General features: G+C 37.9%; 1 protein-coding gene across 2 annotated transcripts in view; it reads right to left on the reverse strand.

The window, feature by feature from the left end:
* The window catches only part of DTHD1 (death domain containing 1), a 50596-nt gene that overhangs the window by 8384 nt on the left and 15096 nt on the right, over positions 1–27116 (reverse strand). For both annotated transcript variants that reach the window (XM_004579329.4, XM_058670226.1), the window contains 3 exons: positions 23605–23769; positions 21241–21530; positions 15840–16084 (listed from right to left, as the gene is read on the reverse strand). In XM_004579329.4, coding sequence (XP_004579386.4) covers positions 15840–16084; positions 21241–21530; positions 23605–23769 — 700 coding nt within the window. The remainder of the gene's footprint in view (positions 1–15839; positions 16085–21240; positions 21531–23604; positions 23770–27116) is intronic.

A 27116-nucleotide genomic window follows, 5' to 3' on the forward strand; every position in this document is an offset into this window, starting at 1 on the left:
GCAGGCCTTCACCACAGGCTGCATTTTCACTCCCAAGATACCCCAGAGGCGCAGTTGTGTGACATCTGTGCTTACCACAGGATTCAGTAGAAACCTGCTTTCTAGTCACTGTTTGCTGGGTCCTGCCATGGTTACCAAAGTGCCCTGCTCGTTAATGGAGCACCCAGTTGCTCCTGATTCTCTCCCCAGGCAGTGCAACTCCTCTGTGGACACTCCTAAGTTCTGCTGGTATAGGAACCATGCGGTAAAATGTCACATGATGTTAGAACAACACTGACTGTGTTACAGAGCTCAGTGAAACAGATCTTCCACTTTTTAATTACACCTTTTCCCTAAGGCCCTAGGCAGGCATCAAAGAGGTTCAACTGGGAAACAATCACCAGCAGTTACAGTGCTCCCCTGTAGACACCTGCTAGCCTCCGATGGATGGAATTATAAATATGCAAAGTGCACTTCTATACTTCATATATCACATTTAATACTGCAATATATGTATACTAACATGTATATCTTACCATGCTTCTATATTTAGTAATATTTTAGTAAACTAATAAATATTTTTAGTAAACTAATAAATACAATGCAATAAACCCTAACAACACCATTAGAAAAGGAGGCAGTCAAGAACATTTGGTAAATCCTTCCCACAATTTCACAGATATTTTAAAGTGATAAATGAGAAAAATGAAATAAACTTTAACTTTCAATCATGAAGCAAAATTCTCTTTTAACTGAGAAGTTGGGTGGTTATCAAGTTCAAGGACACTCGCAATAATGCTACGTCATTTGGCAAATGCAGAAATAATGTATGTTGGAATTTATCCTCTCTAATTTCTACTGTCTGCCAGTTCTGGGGTATCCATAGTAGAACACGTTCTTGGGTAAAATAGCAATCAAAAGAATGTAGCATTTTTAATACCATTGAGTACAGACGCCACATGACATTGGTTAGCAACAGATCTGTAAAAACATTCAAAAAACATGTCACCGTTGTTATTCTTATGATTCAACCTCGGGGAATTGTGCATAGGAGATTTTACAGGTGATCATTATACTGTTTTGCGGCAATAATCTTCCTTCAAAGTATAACCTTACACTCTTTCCACCCCTGCAATTTTCCTGCAAAATTTTCAGGTTAATAGGTCATTTATGTTTTAATTAGAAGACAGATGAGTGAAAGTGATAAGATTAACAAGAGATTAAGAAAGCGTGCATAACTGACATTTTTCTAATATTAACATGAATTTTTATCAGATGTGTTGAGGGCATCATGTAAGTCAGATTTTGCTGCTTACACTCCTCTGCATTCATTTTGCATATCAGCCTCCTTAACTCATAGCAGCCATTTCTTGAATGTATTTATTGCATTATATTAGTAAATTATATTCTGAATTTTATAATGTAACACTCTTATGGAATTCTTAATTTTCATTATAAACAAGCTAGATAGAATGTTGATCAAAGAGGGAATCTGATATGAAGATTAATGGTAGCAGAACAATTTATACTATAGTTATAGGTTCAAGATAATAAAAAATTAAATATGATCTTACATTGGCATCAAGTGAGAATAAACGTGACTATATTATTTCATTCACAACTTATGACTGTGGTTTAAGATATCCTCATCATTTCACAGATGTAATTTCTTCAAGGCAAAAGGGTAGGTTATAGTCATAAAAACGAGGTCTGCCCAAAGCCTTAACTTAATAACTAATACTGCCTCTGGGTAATAATATCAGGTACTACTTTTTAATTACCATATACTAGGAATCATTCTAGAAACTTAAAGCATGTTATATAACTTTGGCAGAATAGCACTGGATAGTCTAGTGATTATATAGTATCATTATACTACAGATCTAGAAAGATAAAATAAGTTGATCAAATGCACACACACACTAACTGACAGATAAACATTTAAATTGACATCTGTAAGAGTCCAGGTAGCTTACTGACAACTCAAAGTTCAACGTATGTACAATGCAGTTTGAAATGCAGAACTTTTTAGCCAGTCATACTATACATTGTGCTACACATAAAATGTACAAAATCAGTAAAAATGGAGGCAAATATCTCAACTCCTAATACTGTTCAATGAATTTAGGTCCTTGAGCAAATTATTCCCTTTGTGCTTCATGTTGCTCATTTTTAAAATGAGTATAATAGTTATCATTTAGTTAATTTTGAAAGGATACATTGAATTAGGTCATGTAACTAGGAAAAGGGCATTGTACATAAAAAATGCTCAAAATGTTGCTAGGTACTGGTATATTTCAAGATGACTCAGTTTTGTTGCCCACATAAATGCACTTTAAAGAAACATTTACATTTTAACTATTAACTGGAATACAATTTCACTTGCACATATACAAGGAAACATTGATACAATTAAAGCAAATCAGTGGCACTAAATTCTCTTGTCAGCCAAGATCTCTGACTTAGACAGCTCTTTTCTGCTAGGAGGGAAGCTTGGGAAATGTTGGTGAGATGTGCAAACCTGTTAGCATCAACCTGAAATCTACTCAAAGGGTGAGAAAAAAAATAAGAAAAACCACCATTGTCTCACCACATGAACCTGTTTTTATTTAAGGCTGATGGGTGTCTTGCCTGTAAAAGAAAAGAAAGTATCTGCAATTCCAAACTCTGAGAAAAGCTCTAGACCCAAAGATTCCCGGTTTACTTGCTAGAAAGGATATCTTTCAGATAATCATATGTGGAAAATATTTTTGTCTTTCACAGTTATGGTAGCATCTTACGGGTGTCTAAGTAACAAGCTGTCAACCAAAGGCATTGGAGCTGCACTCAAAGACTAGCTTAGAGAAAGCTGGAGATGTTCTGTAAAGCAATGAACCTATCTTTGCTCTGAAAACAAAGCAAGGGCAGATCTCATTCTGTGAATACAACGGAGAAGCTTGTTGGATTGTTTAGAAGTAATGAACCATTCAAAACCAAGAAAACTGAGGGAATCATGTTTCTGGAGCAGCAGTTGAAAACTTCCAGAGAAAGAGAGAAAAGAGAGAGAGAGAGAAAGAGAGAGAGAGAGAAACCTTTGCCCAAAGCCACAGGGGCACTATGCCAAAGCTAGTCAACAAAACGTACAACTCCCACCCCAGTGGATGCTGAAAGGTCTACCTCTCAAAGTGGGAAAAGGAAATAAGTCATGGTAGACACAGTGGTGGGCATGGAATGAGCCAAGATCTGCCTTGTGAATGGGATAGGAAGACAGGATAAAACCTAGACAAGGAACATATGTACAGGTTGGGTCCTGATGTGGCCTCTGCTCCTTCAGAGCTGTATCATGGAACCAGTCATGGAAATTTTCTCAGTGAGCTTTCTGACTAGAAAACAGAGATGATAATCCCTACCTCTACAGGATGCTACAGAAGTGGAAGGAAATGATATAAACCAAGAATTCAGTCAGTATTGGCAGAGGCACACAGGCAAAGTGAACATATGGACCTTGTTGGGTCCCTGTTTTATGTTTAGCTGTTTGTTAATTCATTGAATAAATCAAGAAAAAACTTAGAACTTGAATAAGTAAAGATAGACCATAGGTTGTGTAATAGACAACATTAAATGTGAATGCTAATTTCATTGTGTATAATAGTGATACTGTGATGATTTTTTTTGTTAAGTCTTTACTTATTGGAAAGATGTTGTAAAGTATTTCAGAAAAAATATGTGATATATCCATTATTTTAGAAAATTATTTATAATACATGTGACTTGCTTCAAAGTACTCCAATACCTATATGTGATTAACAGAAGAAGCAGGTATGGCAATTTTTTGAGGAACTGGTGTGGATTCACTGCATATTTTGTGTATTTTGTGCGCATTTATCCTTCCCACAGCATACACAGAAAATGTTTTTAAAAATTAATTAAAGGATATCATAATCCTTTTATTATAAGCAAGGACACTCAAAAAAATTGCATGGTCCACACAGAACTTCCACAATGAAAGGGTCAGCATGAATATGGAGAGAAATGGGATACGAGTGGAACTGGAGAGAAACTGAACACAAAGCAAGAAGTGCTGAGCTAACGTGGTCTTCCTTGGAGATGAATACAGAAAATGCCTGGCTTGTAGTTAAAAGCAGACTCCCAATCAAGGAAGCAATGGACACAGGAGATTTATCTCTGTTGAATTCAGCTCTAGCTTTGTTCTCAACTCATGCACATTTTTTAGCAGTTAACTGCATATTTTTGGTCTTCATTTTTTCCCCTATGGCTTACTTCTTAGGAAGTCACTTTTTTCAGGTTTCGATCTTACATTTAAAGAGGAAAGAATTGCTTATATGCGTCAGTCTTTGATAAGCTCAGTCACAAAAGGAAACAGCTTTATGTCACTGATGATGGTCAAACCAACAAAATGCAAAGAGGGGTTGCTACACTGGGTTAAGCTACCATTTACAAAAACTGCCAGCATCCCATATCCCAGTACTGGTGGCTCTGTTTCTGCTGTAGCTCCCTGCTAATGCACCTAATGAAGCAGTGGCTCATGGTCCCACATACTTGGGCACCTGTCATCAATCAGCCTGGCCCAGTCTTGTTGATGAAGGCATTTGAACAGTAAAGGAGTAAATAGAAGATTCTCTGTTATGCTGCCTTTGGATCAATCAATCTTTTAAAGAGAGAAAGAGGGAAAAAGACTGCAAAAAAATTGAAATAAAAAGGATCACATTTGAGAAACTAACATGGAGTTCACTGGTCATGGTTTGGGCCTGGTCCAACTCTGGCTATCATGGGAATTGAGGGAATGAACCAGAGGATGAAAGATCTCTCTGTCTCTTTGTCTTTGTCTTTGTAGTAGTAGTGGTGGTGGTGGTGGTGAAACCTATATTTAAAGGCAGAAAAGATGAAGAAACATTCAGCGATGGCTATGGATGTAAAGTGAACGAGGATCTAGACAGTTCAGAAAATATAAATGAAACATATATGAAGGCAATAAAGAAAGGCCATCAGAAGCAACCTACAATAGAAGAATCAGACTTCTTTTTGAGATTTATTTATTTTTATCTGAAAGGCAGATTTACACAGAGGACAGGCAGACAGATCCACTGTCCACTGGTTCATTCCCCAAATGGCTACTAAAGCTGAAGTGGAGTGATCCAAAGTTAACAGCCAGGAGCCTTCTTGGGTCTGCCACATGCATGCACGGGTCCAAGGACTTGAGCCACCCTCCACTGCATTCTCAGGCCACGAGTCGGGAGCTGGAGCAGGAGTGGGGCTCCTGAAACATGAACTGATGCCCAAATCGAATACCAGTGAAACAGCTGGATGCCACAGTGACCTCATGTCACTGGCCAAAAAAGATTCAGATTTCTAATCCAAAGTCTCCAATATAACAATGGAAAAAACAGTGGATGCAAAATATGAGCATACACTGAGGACTGAACAACATTGTGTCACACAGAATGTGCAAATGTTCCATAATTGTTAACTTCTGTTATTACACTTAGATCTATGCTCAGCATTCCCAGTAAGTCTCGCAAAAGCAGTGGTCGTCTTTAATGCATCAAAGTAACAGTGTGGGAGGAGCTAATCAATTTTTAAATATAAAAGTAAATCAAAGAAATGTACATAGCAATGTTTGAACTTCCCTTCACTTTCATTTCTTCTCTTTATTGTCCCATTTTCAGATTAGGATCTCAACAACCCAAAACCTGTTAAGATACCTTTAAATGTCTAAGAACAATTCTTTCTAGAATAGTTTCACAGTTTTTTTTTTCTTTTCTTTTTTCCTAATTGTCTTGCTTCCTCTGTTTGGTTTATAGCTAGGAATAGCCTTTCCGACAGAGTGATATGAACGTTGCCAGGATAGGTCTGGACAGTCACAGACACCTCCCTCCCAGGCTTGCCACAGTGTGAGAAATCCCTGTGGTAGCAATTATTTTCAAGGCATGAAAAATTTGTGCTGAACCTAAGCTGGGAAAACAACAGATAAAACTTTTTGCAGTGGAGACCAAGACTCCACCCCCAATTGCTCAACCCACTTTCCCAGCATGCATTCATTTATTCATTAAATAGTTAAACAAAACATTGAATGTATCCTAGGAGAAGGGATTACAAGATTGAATAAGCTCTGTGCCCAGCCCTGAGGAACTCAGTCAAAAAGAGAAGACTATGTGTAATGGTTGGGAGTGCTGTAATTGCTGTGAAACAGGTTCAAGCAGCAGCTTGGCATTCTCTAGCTATTTCCTTATGGTGGAAATCCTATGCCTCAGTTTCTACAAATAGTTGCTTTTCCAGCAAATAAGTTTAGTATGTGTAAATGTTCTGTCATATTACTAGCAGTGCAGTGAGCTTTTAGTTTAGCAGGTAAGACACCCATATGACAAATTAGAATACCTGGGTTTGATCCCAGCCCTGATCCTTAATATCAGTTCCCTACTAATGCAAACTCTGGGACATGATGATGATGAGCCTGCAGTTCACAGAAAATCCTTGGATGGAGTTACCAACTTCAGGGAATAAGTTCCATAAACTTCTGGCTTATCCCAGGTCACCGCAGGTATCTAGGGAGTAAATTAGCAATGGGAATGCCTTCTCTGTCCTCTCTCAAAAAAATTTTTTTTAATTATTCAACTCTTAGTTATTATTTAATTTTATATAAGTGAAAATTACAATAGACTATAATATATTAGTACAAGTAAATTCTCTGAGTGCTCTGGCTGTTAAATAAGCAGTGCCTAACTGGCATGGAAAAGTTAAGAGCTTCTGGAAAGTGAGAGAGTAGAGCTAATATGAACTTGATGCTGTCACCTGGATGAGAAGAATCTCTCAGCCAGTAAAGGTCATTTTATAAGTGAGGCCCTCAGCAAATTGAAGTGAAAGATGGTAGTTGGGACAGGGCAACACGAAGAAGTTGCATAGGTATGCGACAAGCCTCACACACTTAATTTTGGATATTGGCAACAGATATGTAATTGCAAATGACAAGTTTTAGTTCAAGTGTGATGAAAACACTGTCTGTTGCATGGCAGGTGGTCTGGGATACAAAAATGGACAGGTAATACTTGTGGGGAAAAGTTGTAATCGTTGATTAGAGAGTGGTATCAGGGATGGTATAGATAGAATGAAGTGTAAGTAACAGTTCTAAAATAAAGTCAACAAAACACTCTGCTGTATATCTGTTCTGGGTGTCACTCCAGAAGGATCCCTCTGCCCAGCTTCCTGTGTCTCTCAACAATTCCCTCCTTCACAAGCTCTTACGTGTTCCCTCTATCACCATGTCCTTCTATCTCAACCCATCAACCCTCTCTCCAACCCACATTTCTTATCGTACCAACTGCCATGATCTTACATTGGGTTAGTGCCCTCTCCCCCACGGGCTATTTCACCTCCTTCTAAGTTATCCCAGAGGCTATCATAGTGCTTTCCCTAATACGTTACATCATGTCAGTCTCCTGCTTAAATATTTGCAAAAGCTTACTGTTACTTTTAGGGTATGTGGTAAACTGAATTATAAATGAACTAGATACCTTCTTCTTCAACTTCTTATGGTCATTTCAACTCCAAGAATATCAGCAGATGAGAGGTATGTTTGATCATATGATAAAGGGCTGTCTAGTGTGAATCGCTAGCTGGTATGTGATTTCGATTTTATGAAGCCACCCATATCCTTTTAATAAATTTTAACAGAAGGCCCATCTTAGAATTTTAATATCTGGTTGACCTAAGAAACACATTCAAACTCCTCCATAATTTTGCCTAACTTATTTTGAATCTGGCTTTCTGAAATCTTCACTCAACCCTCATTGGTGAATTTATTTCCTTTCTAGACACACATCTTGTTCTTTGCTGCTTCAGAGTTTTGGCTCATATATTCCCTCCTGTGGGAATCCATGACCTCTTTATTCCTCTCCAGACTCTTAAAATTCTGAGCATCCCCTTTGCTCTTGTGAAGTGTCCCCATATGACCTCACTCAGGAGAAATCCTTCCCTTCTCTGAAACGTGCCAGCACTCACCATCTTAGCCACTCATTTACCATTAGTCATTAGTTCTTAGTTTTTGATACTGCTGTGTTGCTGTATTCAACTACTGTTTATCACTTGCATTGTTCTATGGCTATCAAAGTGTTTATACTTTATTCCCTGATCTGGACTACATGCTTAAAAGTCAGGGTTTTGGCCTTTAGTTTCAGCATCATCATCATCATTATTTAGGTCCTACACCATATCTCAGACACATAAATGTTAGGCACTTAATTGGTTTTTGTTAATTGACATGCTGATTGAAGCATCTACAGAAAGAAAAACAAAGCAACTGAAGTTCATGAGAAATAAAACTGCTTGAATTAATGAGTCTCGTGCTGTACTTTTTAAAGGTCCTAGTCCTAGCACAATAAATGCAAACACATTTATTATTCTAAGTCATTAAATTATTAAATGTTCTCGGCTAGACATGAATATGTGTATGCTTTGCTTGTAAAATTAATGATTGAAAGTCAGAGGAGACTATAGTGTTCCATGCCACTTTTCGTGACACAGCTCTTGCACAGACAAGCAAGAAGATGAAAGAGGGATGGAGAAGGGGAAAGGGAGAAGAAGGGGGTGGAGGCAAGGAGGAGACGCAGAAGAAGGAGAAGGGGAGAGAAACAAAAGCAAAGGGAAGGTTATGTTAAGCAGAGGGGGACCTGGATAGAGTAGAGGCTAGAATCATCTCTGATTAAACCAGCAGATGAAACACTTTCTGAAAAAAGAACATAGGATCCTGTTGCAAACTAAACAACTTTTCCTCATTTTGTTCATTGCTTCACAAAATAACAGCAACCAAAAACACAATTTTAATTTCTCTTGCATGATTTTTAACAAATTAAAATAGATGATCCTTTTTCTTTCTTAATAATTAGCAACAGACTGCCAAACTTTTATTTTTTAATTCAATGTAATTTTATAAAATCAATGTGATCCACAAAACTAAGTAGAATTGGAATGTCTGTGCATGTCATCTTTTAAAATATTCTCACATAAGCAATGTTGCTTCAGTATTTTATAGTGCCAGGGGATAAAATTATTCAAGCAGCATAGGAAGATGGTAATGGAAACCCAAGGTCATGAGAAAGTGATGATTGAGACCTGAGTGTCACACTAGCACCTGCACACTTCCTCCCTTTGACATAGCAGGTTATTGAATGCGGTGAAAATAAATGCCAAGCAGTACCATTATTTACTAGAAATCACATGTCATGAGCTCAGCTTTTTTTTTCTTTTTTTCAGAAAAAAAAAAAAAAGGAAGTTCAAGCTAAGTAAAACTTGTGTCAGCAGATGGTTTACATAAATATGTGGGTTAGGTATTACAGGGAAACTCCAGCCTCCCGCAGACTACAGCTGGCAGATCAGAAGTGCTTCTTCAAAGTGAAACCCTCCAGCAAGTGGGAAGAGTAAAAGAGCCACAGCCACGCTGGTGCGGAGAAGCAAATGCCCTGCAGTCACCTGCCTTACATGACATCAGAAGCACACGCACATACACAATGTTCTCCCCACTTCCTCCCACCCACAACATCTGTAAGAAACGTTTTGAAGCTTGTTTTGTTAAGCAAGTTATAAACTCTACACCATGTGAATTAAATTAACTTGAATTATTTGTAGGAAAAGAAAAGTCTAAAAACAACTTAGAAAAGGTTTGGGGCCATGACTGTCCTTTTCAGCCACAGAATTTCACCTGTCCTGCTGATGTTGGCCACTTTCAGGAGATTGTATCGAATATATTGCCTCACCAAGACCTTCTCTATCTCCCCAACTTCATCATTCCTCCATGGCTTTTACAGGTCTGCTGGACATGCTGGCTCTCCTTCAAGTCCTCGCAGGACGCTCCTGCCCATCATGGGGCCTTGATACCCCTCATCCTTCTTTCCATCAGTCGTTCATGCCGATGGTTTCTAGTTGCTAATTATTCCTTATTACAGGCATCACCTCTACACTGAAGTCTTCCTTGCCCACTCTACCTCCAGGCACACATCACCAATACTGCTTATCTTCCAGTGTCATTTTAGAAGTTTTTTCTTCCTTGGTACTCCTCACATCACTCCTCACACTTTTTTTATGTTTAAGGTGCAAGATCTGTTTAGGAACCCACTCATCCCCCCAACAATATTTTTTTTCTGGAAATCTACCACGCCCCAGGAAATACTCCAGGAAGTTGTGATTTTGTACAAAAAGGAACAAAGTTCCCTGCTGTCACAAAGATAATCTAGCTGTGAAGGATGAGATATTCCTAAGGTAAACACAATCAATGAGGGCATGATCGTGGATGGTGACAATGCTTTGGAAGAAAGGAAAAAATTAGGTCAAGTTATGGAGGGACTTGTAAAAGTGTCAGAATGTGGGGGTAAGAGTGGAGTTAATAAAAGTAAGTAGAATCAGGGCAGGTCGTAGAGAGAAGATGAGGTTTGGACAAAGAGGTGGAGGGAGTTAGCAGTGTTTGGCCAGCAGGTAAGAGGGCGAAGAGCCTGCTAGGCACCGGGAATAAATTATGCAGATAGCTAAGGCAGAAGCATACAGGCAAGATTCCAGGAACAGCAAGATGGTCATTGTGGTTGGAACTGAGTCAGAGAAGGAGAAAAAGTCCTCGCGTTCGTCCAGTTAAGCTCCAATGGCGCATTCTACCTGAGTTAAACTAGGAACCCCTGTAGGGTTTGGAGCAGAGGCTCGAGATGATGAAAAGGGTAGCCACGTCTGAGCTGTAAATACACCAGAGAGGCAAGGGAAAAATAAGAGCATATACACAGAACACCACTCTCTGTAGGACCTTTGAGATACAGGTCATGTCAGCTGAGTAAATTAATATACAAATGAGCGATAGATGGAGGCTGCAGAACAATACAGACAGTCTTACAAGCGTGAAGTAAAAGATGACGTATACCTTCCCGTCTTCATGACTCAGACACAGTATAATGATGTGCGTGTGGATGTTCGTGAGTTTCAGAAATTATGTACATACATACCAATATTTATTGCTTGTCTTGTACATGTAAAGCACTTTGTGATACCTAAATGTTTTTCTTTTTTTTCAGTTAACCTGTAATCCATACATATTTAAAGCATGTCTCATGATGTTTCCAGATGTTGTATAATGTTCAACTCAGTGTTACTATATCTGTGTCCTCAAACATTAATCTTTTTTTTTGTGGTGAAAACATTCAAATCACTTGTGCTAGATTTTTGGAGATACACACTACATTATCATCTTTATTCACCCAGCTATGCAATGGGACATCAGACCTAGTTCTCCTAACTGTAATTTAGATCCGTTGATCAATCTTTGCCCTTTCTGCCTGCTTGCCCACGTTCCCTAACCTCTGCTAACCATTACTTAAACCATTTTTAACTTTGAAAAAAAAAAGGCTTCTACCAGATTCCTGCCACATGCATCAATGCATGCACAATCTTGTGTTCATGAACAGTAGCCTAGTAAGGCAACTTCCATTTCACAATTAGCATATTCCAATACTGCTTAGCTGAAGTGGGATTTCTCAACTCTGAATTTTTTAGAATAAGTCTGTACTAACAAAAATAAAGGTCATAGTTTCAATTCCTATTTCTGTGGGCTACTCTTAAAAGGGGAAACAGATTCTTTCCCAATCCTGATGAATGTATTTATGAGGATTTGGGGCATGACAGAGAGCTGACAAAATGCAGCTGGAGAGCCCTGTTGGAGAGACCTGTGCAAAGTGAAAAGAGAGAAGAGCAAACCACAGTAGGCTGAGTTATGAAACAGAGTAGGTAGATATTAAACTATTTTTAATCAGGCTGATCAGTTTCACTATTGTCAATTTAAAGCATAGTCAGTTTTGGGACCTGGGCTGCGGTGTAGCAATCTAAGCCTCCACCTGCAGTTCTGCCACTGCATATGTTCACAGGTTCAACTCCTGAATGCATGTGGAACACAATCCCTTTTCTTCAGGCCAGACTGGCCCTGGCCATTGCGACCATCTGGGGAGTGAACAACTAATGGAAGCCCTCTCTCCTTCTCTCATTCTTTCTTTCTTTCTGTGTAATTCTAAAATAAGTATACCTTTTAAAAAAGCTGGGCACTTTTAATGTGTGCAGAAGATCTTATGTTGTCATTCACATGTATTTATCAAGCACATCTAACCGATAGTCTTGGCAATTCAAAATTGAGCAGGATGGTGCAGGAGCCTGCACATCGTATTCATTTTCCACTGGGTGAGCTCACCTTCAAGGAGAGAAAGCTTAGTTTGGTATGTGATGAAAGAAAAAGTTTACCCTTTTAATATAAAAAACATAGACAGAATATCTATGGTAATATAATCTCATTGGGAAAGATGATGAGGGAAAATTAGCAGCAGTGAAAACATAGAGAAGTGGCTGTCTCTTGGGAAGGAAATCAGCAAATTACTATAGCACTATGCTATACAGAGAAATCAAAGAAGGCTTCCAGGGAAAGGTCCCAAAAGCAGAGATACAAGGCATGACCAACTGGAATTACCTAGGCAAGCAGATTCAGAAAGTGGTGGACATTATGCAGAGAAAAAACGAGAAATTTCTATACAATCAATCAGACAGACTTTTATCGAGGAAAATCTATGTAACTTTTTAAAACTGTCTAACTTGATTATTTCAGCTAATTAATTCACAAAGCTGGATAGGCCATAGAGAAAACATGGGTAGTTGAAAACTGAAGGTGTCTCACATTTTTTTTTAAACTACAAGTCTGTTCTCTCTTACATCAGAGTCTTTCTTTCTATTGCCTGTCATTGTCTCAATAGGATCCTGAGCATGTCTGGCCAGAGAATTCCAGCAGCACCTGACTTGTTTCCATTTAGTCATCCCATAGTAGCAGAAACACAGAGCTCTCTGGCAGTGAGGTATCTGGCTGAGCCCCGTAGAGAGCACATTGACATTTAATTCTTTCTCTCCAAATCTGCAAATTGATTGAAATCAACTCCTTAGCCTGTCAGCCAAGAGTTCGCACTATCATCTCTAAACCACAGATGCAAAAGAGTTCAAGTGCAGCTTTAAGACAATAGATCGTAAACTTCAAAATGTAAGAACAGCTGAGGCCTCCCTAGGTACAAATATTTAGAGCTAACTACTGTTCTCATCCTCGAAGATAATGTTTGAACAGGAGAAAAAATCGCCTGCATTCATTGTATTTGCCTTCTCAAGTAACAAAGCTATATAGAAAGCAAATGTTACATCGAGTCATCTCAATTAAATCTTAAAAGGGCAATAGACTAACAAGCTACGCTAAACAAGGATATGGTGACATAGCACTTAGACTGAGACTTGAATGGTAAAGAAGTGCCTGTGTCAGAGCTTTCAAATTCTAGCTGTTTTGAAATAACAAATGTTTTGAGGTGATGAATATGCATTTTACTCTAATTTGATCATTAAAAGTTGTATGCTACATATATCATCCTGTACTTGTAAGTATGTTAAATTATTTATTAATTAAAATTAAATAAATGAATGAACTATAAAAACCCAAAAAGGAAGGAAGGAAGGAAGAAAAGAAAGAAGGAAGGAAGTAGGAAAGGAAAGAAGGAAGGGAAAAGCAATGTGACTTTTGGAGACCAGAATACTCCAAGGTCTTCTATCACTGTGTTGCAAAGGGTCTAAGTTGAAAATAAGAATATACGGAAGCAAGTCTGTTAATGAGTATATACATATATATCTATACGGTTATGAAAATATCATAATTTTAAGAATTGGTGTTTAATGTGTTCCATTATACACATTTCTCCCAGATACAGTAGAATCAACCCAAAATCAAATAAAAGTTAAAAGTTACACATTTTTGAGACCTCTGTTGCTCTGCATGAAAAGCTGGTTTCAACTTGATTGGCCAGGACCCATTGTCATGTCCTTTGGGGATGATTTCTAACATTATTTCTACAGCACAGATTACAACACGTTCAGTATTCCTTACACAAAATGCTTGGAACAAATAGTGTTTCAGATTGAGGGATTTTTTTCCCCATTTAAAAAAAATATTTGTACATACATAATGCAATATTTTGAGGATGGCAACCAAGTCTAAACGTGAAATTCAGTGACATTTCACAAATATCTTACAACTTACCTGAAGACAATTATATATATTATAAATTATTGCACTGTGTTTTGACTGCAACATGTTACATGAGGTTAGATGTGAAAATCTCCACTTATAGTGTCAAGTCAAAATCAAATGGTTTCCAGTTTTGGAACATTTTGGATTGTATATTTTTTAAAAATGAATGCTCAACCTGTATATATGGAATATTGGATGAACCTTAATTAAGAATCTTAACCTTATTGACTAAAGAGAAAACAGCACAGTGGTTGTTGGATGTTTGGGAAGCAGACATCCTGAGTCTGCATCCCAGACCCCAGGTTCACCACTTAATTTAGCTAAGAAAACCTGGGCCAATTCTAGATTTTATGTGCCTCAGTTTTCTAACAAATGGGAGCAGTTGTGATGAAATTGCTAGTAGAATTTTTGTAAAGACTTTAATGATACATCGCAGGTCATAAGTCTGTGAAATATCTTTGAAATACTAGAAATGATCACCACGGCTACTATTGGAATTATAAATTCCTGCTAAATTATGACTACCACATCACTCAAACGCCCAAGAAGAATCCATTTCCCTATTGTGATTTTTGTTTTTCATCTTCAATGGACAACTTTGAGCTAAAACAGGTGAAATGCTACGATAACTGCAATTCCTACTGGTTTCATTTTCCAGAAAAGTGATTTCCACCCTCCGAGCAACTATTAACACATGGTTTATAGCAATAATCTAATGAGTCACTACTTTAAAAGATGGTTTAGTACACAATTCTTCAGCATACTACTGGATTATAATTTTATTTAGAGAAGTCCTAATCCATTGGAAAACAAGTTTGAGACACATACATATGGCCACATGAAAATGTTAAACAGGAAAATTATTTTAATAATATGTTTAGCATAATATAAAAGAAATACTGTAAGCTTATCATGAAATCAATATTTTAAAATTTACCAAGAAGATAATGGACTTTTTCTTAGCAAGTCTTTATACTCTGGGATTTGTTTTACACTTACAGCATATTTTAATTCAAATTAGTCATTTTTTCCTGCTTAATGGTCATATGTGGATTGCACCTAGCATCCAGCACAACTCAAATTCTGACCGCATGTTTTTCTCTATAGATCCATATTGATCACAATGCTTACCATAGTAGATTTTTCATTTCAGAAAGTTCAATTAACATTTGCTATACCAGTTTTAACTCATTGGTTTATTTAAAATTGATACAAAATCTAACTCTATGGAAAAGTATTTCCACTATTTATAACACAAGACCAGAAATCATGGAAAAATAAAATTTTAGCTTTCTGTAAAGATTAATAATTTTGATAAGAAAGACTGATAATTTTGTTCTTGGGTTTGATAAAATGAAATTTTCAGTAATATTCCTCATTTAAAATATAGTTTAGATGTATAAAGTCATGGAATTCTGAAAGAAGTTAAATATACAATACTAAAATGTATTTATGTTTTGATTTCACTTTTTTCAGGAAAATAAAGACAATTTCTGATGTGAATTTTAGTTAGGAGAGATTAACTCATTATACAGGCATGCAGAATTTGCTAAGTCTCAGTGAGAACATGTTGATATCATTTTTCATCACACAATAGGATCTTTGCTTAAAATAAAATACTCTGAAATGTATTAAATGATTATATATGTAAAACATATATATATTATTATACTGTTTAATAAATGTTGTCATTTTATATTTTCTCTTATTACATGTCCAAATGTCTGCATAACTGACTACAGGAAATATAAAGAACTAATGAAATATGACGATAAGTAGAATTGAAAAAACTCACCTTCGGCAATCTCAAAGGTAATTTGCAAATTGGCAACTGGACATGATTTTCATTAAGAATGCAAGATGAATCCAAGTCATGTGCTAGATTTTCTTTCGGTACTTTAAAAACGACAAGGGTGCCTTTGTAATGTGGGCAGCTATAGTTTCCAAATTCATCCACCTCTTTGATTTGGAGTTCCAGCCTGAGTTTTCTTTGAAAGTGGAAAGTGAGCCTATAGTCTTTTCCATAGTCCTTTCCATTGCCTAAAACACACAATAAAATCCATCTGTGACCAATTCGATCACTATGTTATACTTGTTTTTCAAATCCAAATAATTTCACTCTTTAAATGATACAACTAAAGATTTTGTTGTATCACTATCTCTTGTTAAAACATAACAAAGCAGCAATTAGCTGAAAAAAGATTTCTGATCTGTTGTAGGGCAGCAAGGCAATCTCCAAGTATTTCTGGATCTCATACTTTGATTTTTCTTTCTCTATTCTATCTTGCTATAACCAGAAACAACTGAAAAGATGCAACACTTTCAGTATTTAGGAAATTGTTTTTTCCTCCAAACATTATATCTTCCTTTGTCCGTAATTATTGATATGCTTTTGTACATCCACATAACCTTATAATAGACATCGTGGAATTGCACCCTTCTATGACATGTGGCTACTTGTGTTTAAGTAAAAATTAAAAGTAAATAAAATTAAAAATTAAAAATCAGCTTTTTAAGTGCTGAATGGAAATGGGCATTTGTTCTAGGAGTTGACACCAGTTAAAGGGCGGACATTGTGTTGCAGTGTGTGAAGATGCCTCATGTAATGCCAGATTCCAACGTGGGCACAAGTTCAAGTCCACCAGCCGCTCCCCTTCTGATCCAAATCCTAGACAACGTTTGGGAAAGAAGCAGAGGATGGCCCAAACGGTTGGGCCCTTGCCACCACCTAGGTGACCTGGGTGCAACTCCTGACGCATGGAGTTGGCCTGACCATTGAGATCTAGGCAGTTACTCAGCAGATGGAGGATCTCTTTCTCTGTCACCCTCTCTCTTTCTGTGTGTCTGTGTAACTCTTTATTAATATAATTCAATACATTCTTTGAAATCTTTAAATAAACCCCCCATGAGAGTTTCTGAATAGGAATTCTGGCTGTAGCACCTAATTCCATCTTCCTCCTGATGCACACCCCAGGAGTCAGTAATGGTTTTCTAATCATTGAGTTGCTGCCAGCCACACAGGAGAGCTGGATTGAATTTCCAGCTCCCAGTTTTGGGTTGGCACAAACAAGGCCATTGTGAGCATCTGGGGAATGAACCAGTGAAGGAGAGCTCTTTTTCTCTGTCCTCTCCACTATCTCAAAATAATTGATTAATTGTTTCAGAGGCTCAATTGTAAATAAATAATTCTTTATAATAGTGATAATAAGGCTGTATAGCCACGTATACCCATTGACGACCTTAGCTAGTGGCACAGTTATAAAGTATTTCCACTACAGCAGAAATGGAGACTTTCGTTCTAGAATCTGCAACTGAAATAGTTATTGAGGTACTTCTGATGAAATTTCTGACAAACATCAACAGATTTTTCCGGATTGATATGTAAATATCTTCTCAAATCTTCACAGAAAATACTGTAATATTTGTCCAGTTATTCTTTCACATCTCTGAACTGCAAGGGGTTTTCACTTCTTTATCTTTTAAAAACATTATTTATTTACTTTCATTGGAAAGGCAATGAGAGAAAGAGAGAGAGAGAGAGAGCAAAAGAAGATCTTCCTTCTGCTACTTCACTCCCCAAATGGCCTCAAGAGCTGCAGCAGAGGGGATTTAAAGCCAGGAACCAGGAGCTTGCCATGAGCATATTATCCTTTTCATTAATGATATAAAAAATACAAATGTAGGAGTATTTGCTTTTGCTTACAAAAGTTAGATGAGATTAGAACACTATCAATATGGGGAAACAGAAGAATCCTGTTAGAACCTTTGGCCAGGTGCATTTCATTATTTTAGAACATTCACCACCTATACCTCTAAGTCACTACCATCTCCTGCTTGGCTTACTGCAACAGTTTATTAAATTTTCTTCTTTCTTCTACCCTTACCTTATGTAGTCAACCTCAACACAGTTTCAGTCTAACTCAGATCATCTCACTCTGCTGAGAACCTTCCATGATTTCCCATTCACTTAGCATAAGACAAAGTCCTCTATGCTGGCTTCTCGCTCCTATGATCCCATTGTTCCTGCCCCCTGCTGTTCTTGAAACACACAACGCACACTTCCACCTTAGCTCATTTTCACTTATAATCCATATGCCTTGCGAAGCTCTCCTGAGACGTGGTTTTGATTTCTTTTCTCACCTTGCTAAAATGTTTGAATGTCACCTCAAGAAACCTTGCCAAAGACTACTTAAAAGTCTAACTCTGTCAACTTTCTGAGGTTCATTTTACCTTTTCCTTATATCTCCTTCTATCATGGATTTTCAGCCCATGGTAAGATACACGTTTTCTTTACTTATTTCTTATTGTTTGTTTCTGCCTCTTAACTATAGTATGCATAGAGGCAGGACATATTGGTTGAATTATTAAAACAGTGATTATTCCCTGGGCCAAGAGCACTCAGGGTATCTTGGAAACATTTCACAGGGTATCACTAGATGCCATAGTGCTGCTTTGGTGTCCCCATATAGATTTTTGTGAAAACGCTTCCAACAGTTTTCTAGATTCACTTGTGCTGGGGGGTTGGATGTCATGCAGTAGGCGGTGTAAATGTTTAACTGCCAGCTTCCACCTTGGGAATTAAAACACTACGTGCATGCTGTAGCTTGTGTCCAGAAGGCCAAACCCTGATGCAAACACTAATGGAAGTACCTATTATCTTCTTTCCTCTTTGAAATAGAAATAAAATCCATCATTCATAAAATTCCCTCAATAGTGTCATCTATATTTCATCCAAATGAGTAGAACATGTTTGGCACATCCAATTTAGTAACCAGTGTCCCGAGTAAGTTTAGATACACTTAGTAGCAGACTGTCTAATTTTTGCCCATGCTGTTGTCTTCATTTCTTCCTACACTCACTGAGCCTCTTCTAGCTGTCAGGCATTGTCCCTGGTGCTAGGGATTGTATGATGCCACCAACAAGGTAGTCCTTTCTCTTCTGGGACTGTAGTCAGAGAAATTGGCATTGATCAAACAACTGGATGCATAAATAGAAAAATGAGGCATGGGGCAAAGGCCACAAGAGAAAGAAATCAGGAAATTCTGCAAAGGTACAAAAAGGATGTGAGGAGATAAAATAACTTAGGGACCGCTTCAATCTAGAAGCACAGGGGAGACTTCCCTGAGCAGGATCCCTGAGATGAGACCGAAGGTAACAGCAGGAGGCAAGCAGGGGCAGCTGTGAAGAAGGGAGAAGGGAAGCAACTAGCAGAATGGGGCTCAAAGCTTTACTGTAGGTCGTAATTACTCATGAGACTCTACATCACAACAAGCGTCATTAGAACAAAGCAGAGATCTGCGCCACCTGTCTCATGTACACTGAGGGGAGATGAACCCCTATGGATCTCTAATGGAGGAGGTGTATACCTGCTGGCTTGTTTCAGGCTCTGTTACTGAGTCTGTGTTTCGGAATCCAGTCAGGCATTGGTACACTCAGCTCTGCTGTCTGGGAAAACAGTAGCTCACTCCTGTTTATAGCAGTAGGTAAACACAGCTGTTATTCCAAGTGTTACAGGAAGATCATTTACATCATTAGTTTGGGTGGGGGCACTTCTGGTTTTTTACTGTCTCTCATCAGAGAGATTTCCCCAGGGTGTACAACGTGCTTTCTGCTCCGGAAGCCGAGTAACAAGAGATTTCTTCCACCCTTCCTCCCTCTCCCTTCCCTTCTCCTGCTCTTGTTTCCTCGTCTCTAAGTCTTGTCAGCTTGCTCAGATGGCTGAGACCCTGCACGTAAGAGTGTAAATGACAGTTCCAATTGAGAAGCTTTGAACCTCACTTATTCCTGACATACTGGAAAAGGACAGAATTAGCTCCAAGCCTCATTATGTTTTTTTCCTTTTTTTGTGAAGCAACAAATAGCCAATGGACCTTGGAGTCATTTTCTGAATCAGACAGAAGTAGATATTACTTAGTTCAATGGGGCATAGAATCATTCATAAATACCTTGAAAATATTCCCCCAAGTTAAATGTACTGTAAAACTCCTGGGACAAAATTCTTTTACCTCTCCTCTCCTCTCTTCCCTCTCTTTCTCTCTTGCTCTCTCCTTCTCTCCACACCTACATTTGCATGCACACTGTTAGACTTTTCTCCAACTCAGGAAAAGGAATTCGGGGTTCATTAATGAAAAAGAAACCATCATAAAGGAATCTCCTCTGAATCCATTTTGCCCTCCTCTCCCATTCAAGTGTTTTCCCTCAACATTCATCATTTTCTTACCCCTTTCATATTCTATTGCATTATCTCTTCTGCCTCATCTATTCCTTCTATCTCCCACAACTCCCACCAACTTCCGGAGTTTTATTCAGCATGTTGTCACATATTCATTATTCACAACATGGTCATCATAGACCTTTGAGATACCAAGTAATCCACCAGGTTCATAGGATGTAAAACAAGAAAGATAAGGTGATGACACTCATGACATTCGAATGGAGAGCATAAAAGGAGCATATGAACAAAAATTAAAATGATATAAAATAATTTAAAATTGTGAGAAATTGCACAATGGAAAGAAAAACTGCACTAAAAGGACATGCAGATGACAGATGACCATGTATGAGATCTACATAAGAGTTCTTCCTTTGCTTTGTGCCAAGAATCTTTTCAGATTTTGGTGAAATAAATCCATTCTTTCTGACAGCAGTCTTTTAAATATTTAAAGTAAGTACAGGGAACTACCAACAAGACAGTTGGTAGTGTAGAAACACAGTTCTATTTGCACATCTCTAGGGTGCTGGAGTTCCACAGACCTCTGGTCAGTCTCTTTGTAGTGCATCTTACAGCTTTAGGATATTATTTGGATAAAATAGGGGGTAATGATAAGGTTTGAATGCAAAGAATAATGTATTATGGCTTATGTTTTTACCACATCACTCTATTCCCCTGTGGAAATACATTTCACGTGGCTGCCAGTGGAAGCAGTAGAGCACCGAGGAGGTGGCTGCACTGCTGTATAGACATGGAATGATGAGCTGGGCAAGTAACTATGGAGATGATTTCCTCAATCGTAGAATCTGTCTATAAAAGAACTTCCATCTCCTGAGTGGCAAGCAAGAGCCTGGAAAGATGGGAGGAATTTGCATTTTTGCTTGCCTACTTCCTAATAACACAAATCCTTAACCAGTAACACAAGTTGAGCAAACTCCTTCTGAAATATCCCATAGAAGACTTCAAAGGATTTCTTTATACTCACTCGAGGCAAATATATTTCCAGCAAACTTTAACAGAAGTTGTTCTCCTTCTCTTACTTGGAACTGACGAGATGGTTCTGGCGGACTCCGGAACCCTTCCAGGCGCAGGTTTTTAAGTGCTTGGTTTAAGTCTTTAGAGGGCACCACCAAGATGGCCACTTTGCGTGGATTGTCCCTCTGGTGAGACAGCACTACACAGGCTGTGGTGGTGAGTATGGCTTCTTCTAAAGATTTCACAAAGGAGACTAGATGGCCATTGTCCACAATGGAAGAGGAGTAGAGCACTATAAACCTACACAGAAGGTAGGAAGTAAGAACTGAAGGGAACATACAGCCACCAACACACAACTGGTAGCTGATCACTCCCCCCCAACAAAGACACATTCTCCCATAAACTTCCTTTAATTTCAAGAATTCTGATAAACAACTGTTTAGATTCATGAAATATTTTGATGAAAATCAGCAGTGAAAATCAGCTTAGAGCAAATGAAATCATAAAACATTAAAAAAACAAAAAATAATATTAGCTCTAAGCATAGAAATACATTAAGTATTTTTAAAAAGTTTATGAAAATGCATACTATGGGGTCTGGCATTGCTGCATATTGGGTAAAGCCACTGCCTGCAGTGCTGGTATTCCTGTGGGCTCTAGGTCACATTCTAGCTGCTCAACTTCAAATCTAGCTTCCAGCTAATGTGCCTGGGAAGCAAAAGAGGATGGTCCAAATCCTTAAGCTCTTGTATCCACATGGCAGACTTACAAGAAGTTCACTCTTGCCATTGAAGCCGTCTTTAGCTTAAACCGGCAGATAAGTTACATGATTTCTTTCTCTCTCTCTCTCTCTCTCTCCCTCTCTCTCTCTCTCTCTCTGTGTGTGTGTGTGTGTCTCTTTATAACTCAGCTTTTTAAATAAATAAATACATCTTAAAGGTATGTTATGAAAACACTACGCGTGTGTTTCTTTTTTGCATTAAAATAAACTTAGGCTTTCAATTACACTTCTTCCATGAACTTTGTCAAGTACATATGTATGTTAAGTTACATTTTTAACAAAGATAAATACTTGAAAGTACAGCAGATAAAGATGATCTATTTACTCCCAGTAGAGTGAAGAATATACACCATAATTAAGTGAAGGTTAAAATATTAATCTTTTGTTAAAATTATTCTGATAGATTTTTTTGTTGAATTGGGCACATTTCCCCAATTTCTATGTCAAAATACTCGCCCTCAGTATCTCCCAATGTAACCTTATGTGTAGATATAGTTTGTATAGAGGAAATCAAGCGAGGTATTCAAAATGAGACCTAATCCAATGAAGGCTGGTATAAGGAAAAGGGGATTATTTCCACACAGAGGCTGTCATATGAGCATAGAGATAGCCGTGTACAGGCAAGCAGTGACCTGGATCAGATATCTGGACACACAGTCCTTGAAAGAACAAACTCTGCCCACATCATGATATAGGACTTCCAGCCTCCGTAACGGCAAGGCATACACTCCGGTGTTTAAGCCAAGCAATTTGTCATAGATTATCATAGTAGCCCTGGGAACAAACACAGATATCTTCCCCTGGGCTGGGCCACCCATCATCCAATCTTCTTCAGAGAGTAGTCTCGCAGAAGTCTTTGCTGAGGATTTTCTCGCTATAGAAAATATGAACTCACCACTAACTCTTCTTTGAGCTATCAGTCTGGGAGAAGGTCTCAACTGAAACCCCGGTTTTTACTATTCTCCCCTGCTCCAACTGCTTCCTTCCTTCTGTGGCAGGATTCATCAGGGAGCCTTCTCTCAAGAAAGCTTTTACTATCTTATCTCAGGCTCCATTTCTAAGGAACTTGATCCGAGACAATTGCAGATGTACGATCTTCCATTACTGAATAAAGGTGATCTTTACATATATGATTGCCATCTTATTATAACTACCTACTCCTAATAAATCTTAAAATTATCTAAAAAAATCTCAGATTGAGTTGTCTATAAAACATGGAAATAAAAAGTAGAATAAGAGCACTGAGATAAATTCAGGCTATAAATACATAGTTATGAGATGAGCATAGCATGAACAGTTAATTACTGTCTCCTTGGGATTTCAGAAATGAAGATGCTATTTTAAAAATATTTAGGTGAAGAAACTTGTAAAAATTCTAAATTGTAGTTTTGAAAAATCATTGTTCAACTGACATGCTTGAAATTACATATACCATATTCATAGCACTTTTGGTTTCCATATTAAACACACCCTGAAGGATAGTTCATACTCCTATCTGAAGAGTAAAAATTTAATCTTGTAGTTCCATTTATGGAAATACCAATTATTGACATCAGAGAGCATATTCATTTTGTTTCTTTACTATTGAATTACCTTTCTAAATGTTCATTTAGTTCAAATGATATCAAACCACTCTGCATGGATCTCACCACAACATCATCAAGCCCAAACCAACCACTGTCTCGGCTTCTGAATCCTAGCAATTTCAAAGATTCACAGCCATTTTTCCCAAGTTTCCTTAAAGAAGCATTTCTTGTCCTACACAGAGGTAAGAAAAGAAAAATTGGGAAAAATTACTTAGCAAACATACATTTAATGTATTCATTCTTTCATTAAGTAAGTAATCCAATAACAATTCCTTGAGTTAATAAAATGCTTCATTAATTATACGTACTTCAGCATTATGAAAGTAAGAACATATAGGTCTTGCCCTGAAAAACAGATAGATTCATAGCATTATCTGGTTACATTACAAAGTGACTTATACAGTAATTAAAGGAATATGTAGAGTGCAAAAGAAGCAATAACAATGTGCTCATGAAGGGCATGAAAACTAGGACAGGGACTGGGGTGGCTAGACAGAGGCAGCCAACAACATCCGTGTGGGTTGGATAGTTGAGCTGGTTAGATGGAACTAAGCTTTAAAACCCATTGACATGTACAGTTGCCGAATGGGATGTGGAACAGACTGGACTGGTCTGTTGCACATACTGGCAAACCAGGGCAGGGGGTAAGCCTGGTGGGGGTTATTGTGGGTTGCTCCGATTAGGCTTCAGCCCACACTGGTCTGTGTGAGGGCCAAGTATGTGCTGGGCAGAACCAGGCTGCACTGCAGCACCCATTGGTTCCAGTGGAAGAACAGGCTGAAAACGGAACCAATCCAGCAGTTGCAACCACCAGCTGATCAGGGCAATGGACTGTGCCTGGCCCTGTACTTTCTAGTACATACAGGAATCTGGTCTGGGATCACCTCAGACAAAGTTTCTTTGGGGATCCCTCCAATCAAACTGCTGGACTCAGAACCCTAACCATGAAAAGACAGAGGACAGAACAAGTAAACCACCTCAGCTATATGTTGGCAGCGAAAAACTGGGCTAATGGAGACTCCAAGATGGACTATGTCAATCAGTGGATTCTTCAACGACTTCATCATGCTTGGAGTGGCGAGATTGGCAGCAATTCATAACTGTTGAACTATCAAAACCACTTGAGAAAGATCCTAGGAGCATGCCCCACATCAGGGACCTGGGGTGGGTGGGAAACTAAGTGGGGCTTCTCCCTTAACATCCCCTTTTACATCAGATATATGAAGGAAACAATACAGAACTAATTGTGTTACCCATCTTCCTGTAGGGTTTGAAGCTTTTTACCCTAATTATGTAAAGATTTAAAAAAAAAGTAAAAAAAAAAAAAACCCAATGTGCTCATGGGAACTTGAAAAGTGAAAATGTAACTATTTGAGAAAATTTGGGGATAATAAATGTATCTACTACTTTTAAAACACTTACAGTTGTAGTTAAGATAATTGGTTAAAAGACAATGACCTTTAGTGTGCACTTCTGTTACTTAAATTCTAAAAACAGCAAAATTGAGTCTAGATGGGGATTCATGTTACACAGTACATACAACTAGATCTTTCATGTCTTATGGGTGAGAAATTCATGTGTAATAAAGACAATTGAACAAGAAAGTTGACTGGTTGTCTGCTGTGGACATTGGAATGAGAATAGTAATATCACTTATCAAGTACAACTGTAAGTGCTTTACAAGCAGTAGGTACACTTTAGATCAAAAGCTTCAAGAGTATGTTGATCTATATTTGAAGGAATAGTTTAATAAAGAAAAGCCCTGAATCAGATGGCCTCACTGCAGAATTCTACCAAATATTTCAAGAACTTACCTCAATTCTCCAAAAGCTTTTTCGAACAATAGAAAAGGGGAAATCCTTCCAAATTCGTTCTATGAAGCCAATATCATCTTAACACCAAAGCCAGATATACACAACAGAAAAAGAGAACTACAAATTGATATTCCTGATGAACATAGAAGCAAAATCCCCACCAAAATACTAGCCAACAGGAACCAATAGTATATCAGGCAGATCATGCACCCAGACAAGGTGGGATTTATCCCTGGTATGTAGGGATGGTCTAACATTCACAAATCAATAAATGTGATACACCACATTAAAACAATATGATAATCTCAATAGATGCAGAGAAGACATTTGAAATCATAAAACTATTCAAGGAAAATATAGGAAGCACTTGAAGATATAAGAATAGGGGAATTCTTCTTGAAAAAGACACCAAAGCACAGGTAGTCAAAGCCAAAATAAACAAATGGGACTACATCAAACTTAAAAGCTTCTGTACAGCAAAGGAAACGCTCAACACAGTGAAGACGCCACCAACAAAATGGGAGAAAACCTTTGCACACTACACAACCGATAGGAAACTAATATCCAGGATTTACAAAGAGCTTTAGAAACTCAGTAGCAGCAAAACAAATAATCCTGTAAAGCAATGGTGAAGGAAATGAGCAGACATTTTTCAGAAGAACAAATTCAAGTGGTTAATAGACATGTGAAAAGATGCTCAAGCCCGCTAAGAATAAGGGAAATTCAAATGAAAACCACATTGAGGTTCCACCTAACTCCAGTGAGATTGGCCTACATTCAGAACACTAGTAACAATACCTGCTGGCGTGGATGTGGGGGGAAAGGTACCCTCCTTCACTGCTGGTGGGAGTGCAGGCTAGTACAACCACTGTGGAAGTCAGTAAGGAGAGTGCTAAGAGAACTGAAAATAAACTTGTCATGTGACCCAGCTATCCTTCTTCTGGGAATATATCCAAAGGAAATGATATTTGCATATGAGAGATCTGTAAATCCTATATTCACCACAGCACAATCTACAACAGAAAAGACATAGAAATAGCCCAGAAGCCCATCAAAAAAGGAGTGGATAAAGAAACTGTGGTATATTGACTATGGAATATTACTCAATCATTAAAAAGAATGGAATTCTACCATTTGTAATCAAATGGTCCCAACTAGACAGCATTATCCTCAGTGAAATAAGTCAATCCCAAAGGGACAAATATATGTTCTTTCTGATATAAGGCAACCTTCATGAACAGTACAGGACCAAATGCCCTTTCAATACTCTTTTGCCACAACTCTGATTTTTGATATTTTTGCTTTTATTTTCAGTTCTTCAAAATAGGTTCTTATCTATTATTAAATTCTTCAGTGACTCATAGGTCATAGAGTAGTATTGTTTCCTTCAGGAAGGTTTTTTGGTTTTCTTTTTAATTTCTTCATAGATGCATTGATGAATTAGTAGCATCTTATTTAACTTTATGGTATTGTAAAATTTCTTAACTTTATTCCTGTCATTGATTTTATTGTATGGTTAATTCATAGAGACTAGAATCGTGTGTGGGTCATGCCAGGTTGGGCTCAATACCAGCCAGTCCTTGTACACTCCAGGCTACATTTTGTGAATTGTGACAATATCCTGTTAATGCTTTCCCAGAGAAATGGCCATAGAACGACAACAATAAAAAAAGAAAGAAAAGAAGAAAAAAATTACTGAAAGTAG

Source organism: Ochotona princeps, chromosome 11, assembly GCF_030435755.1.
Source record: "Ochotona princeps isolate mOchPri1 chromosome 11, mOchPri1.hap1, whole genome shotgun sequence".
NCBI lineage: Eukaryota > Metazoa > Chordata > Mammalia > Lagomorpha > Ochotonidae > Ochotona > Ochotona princeps.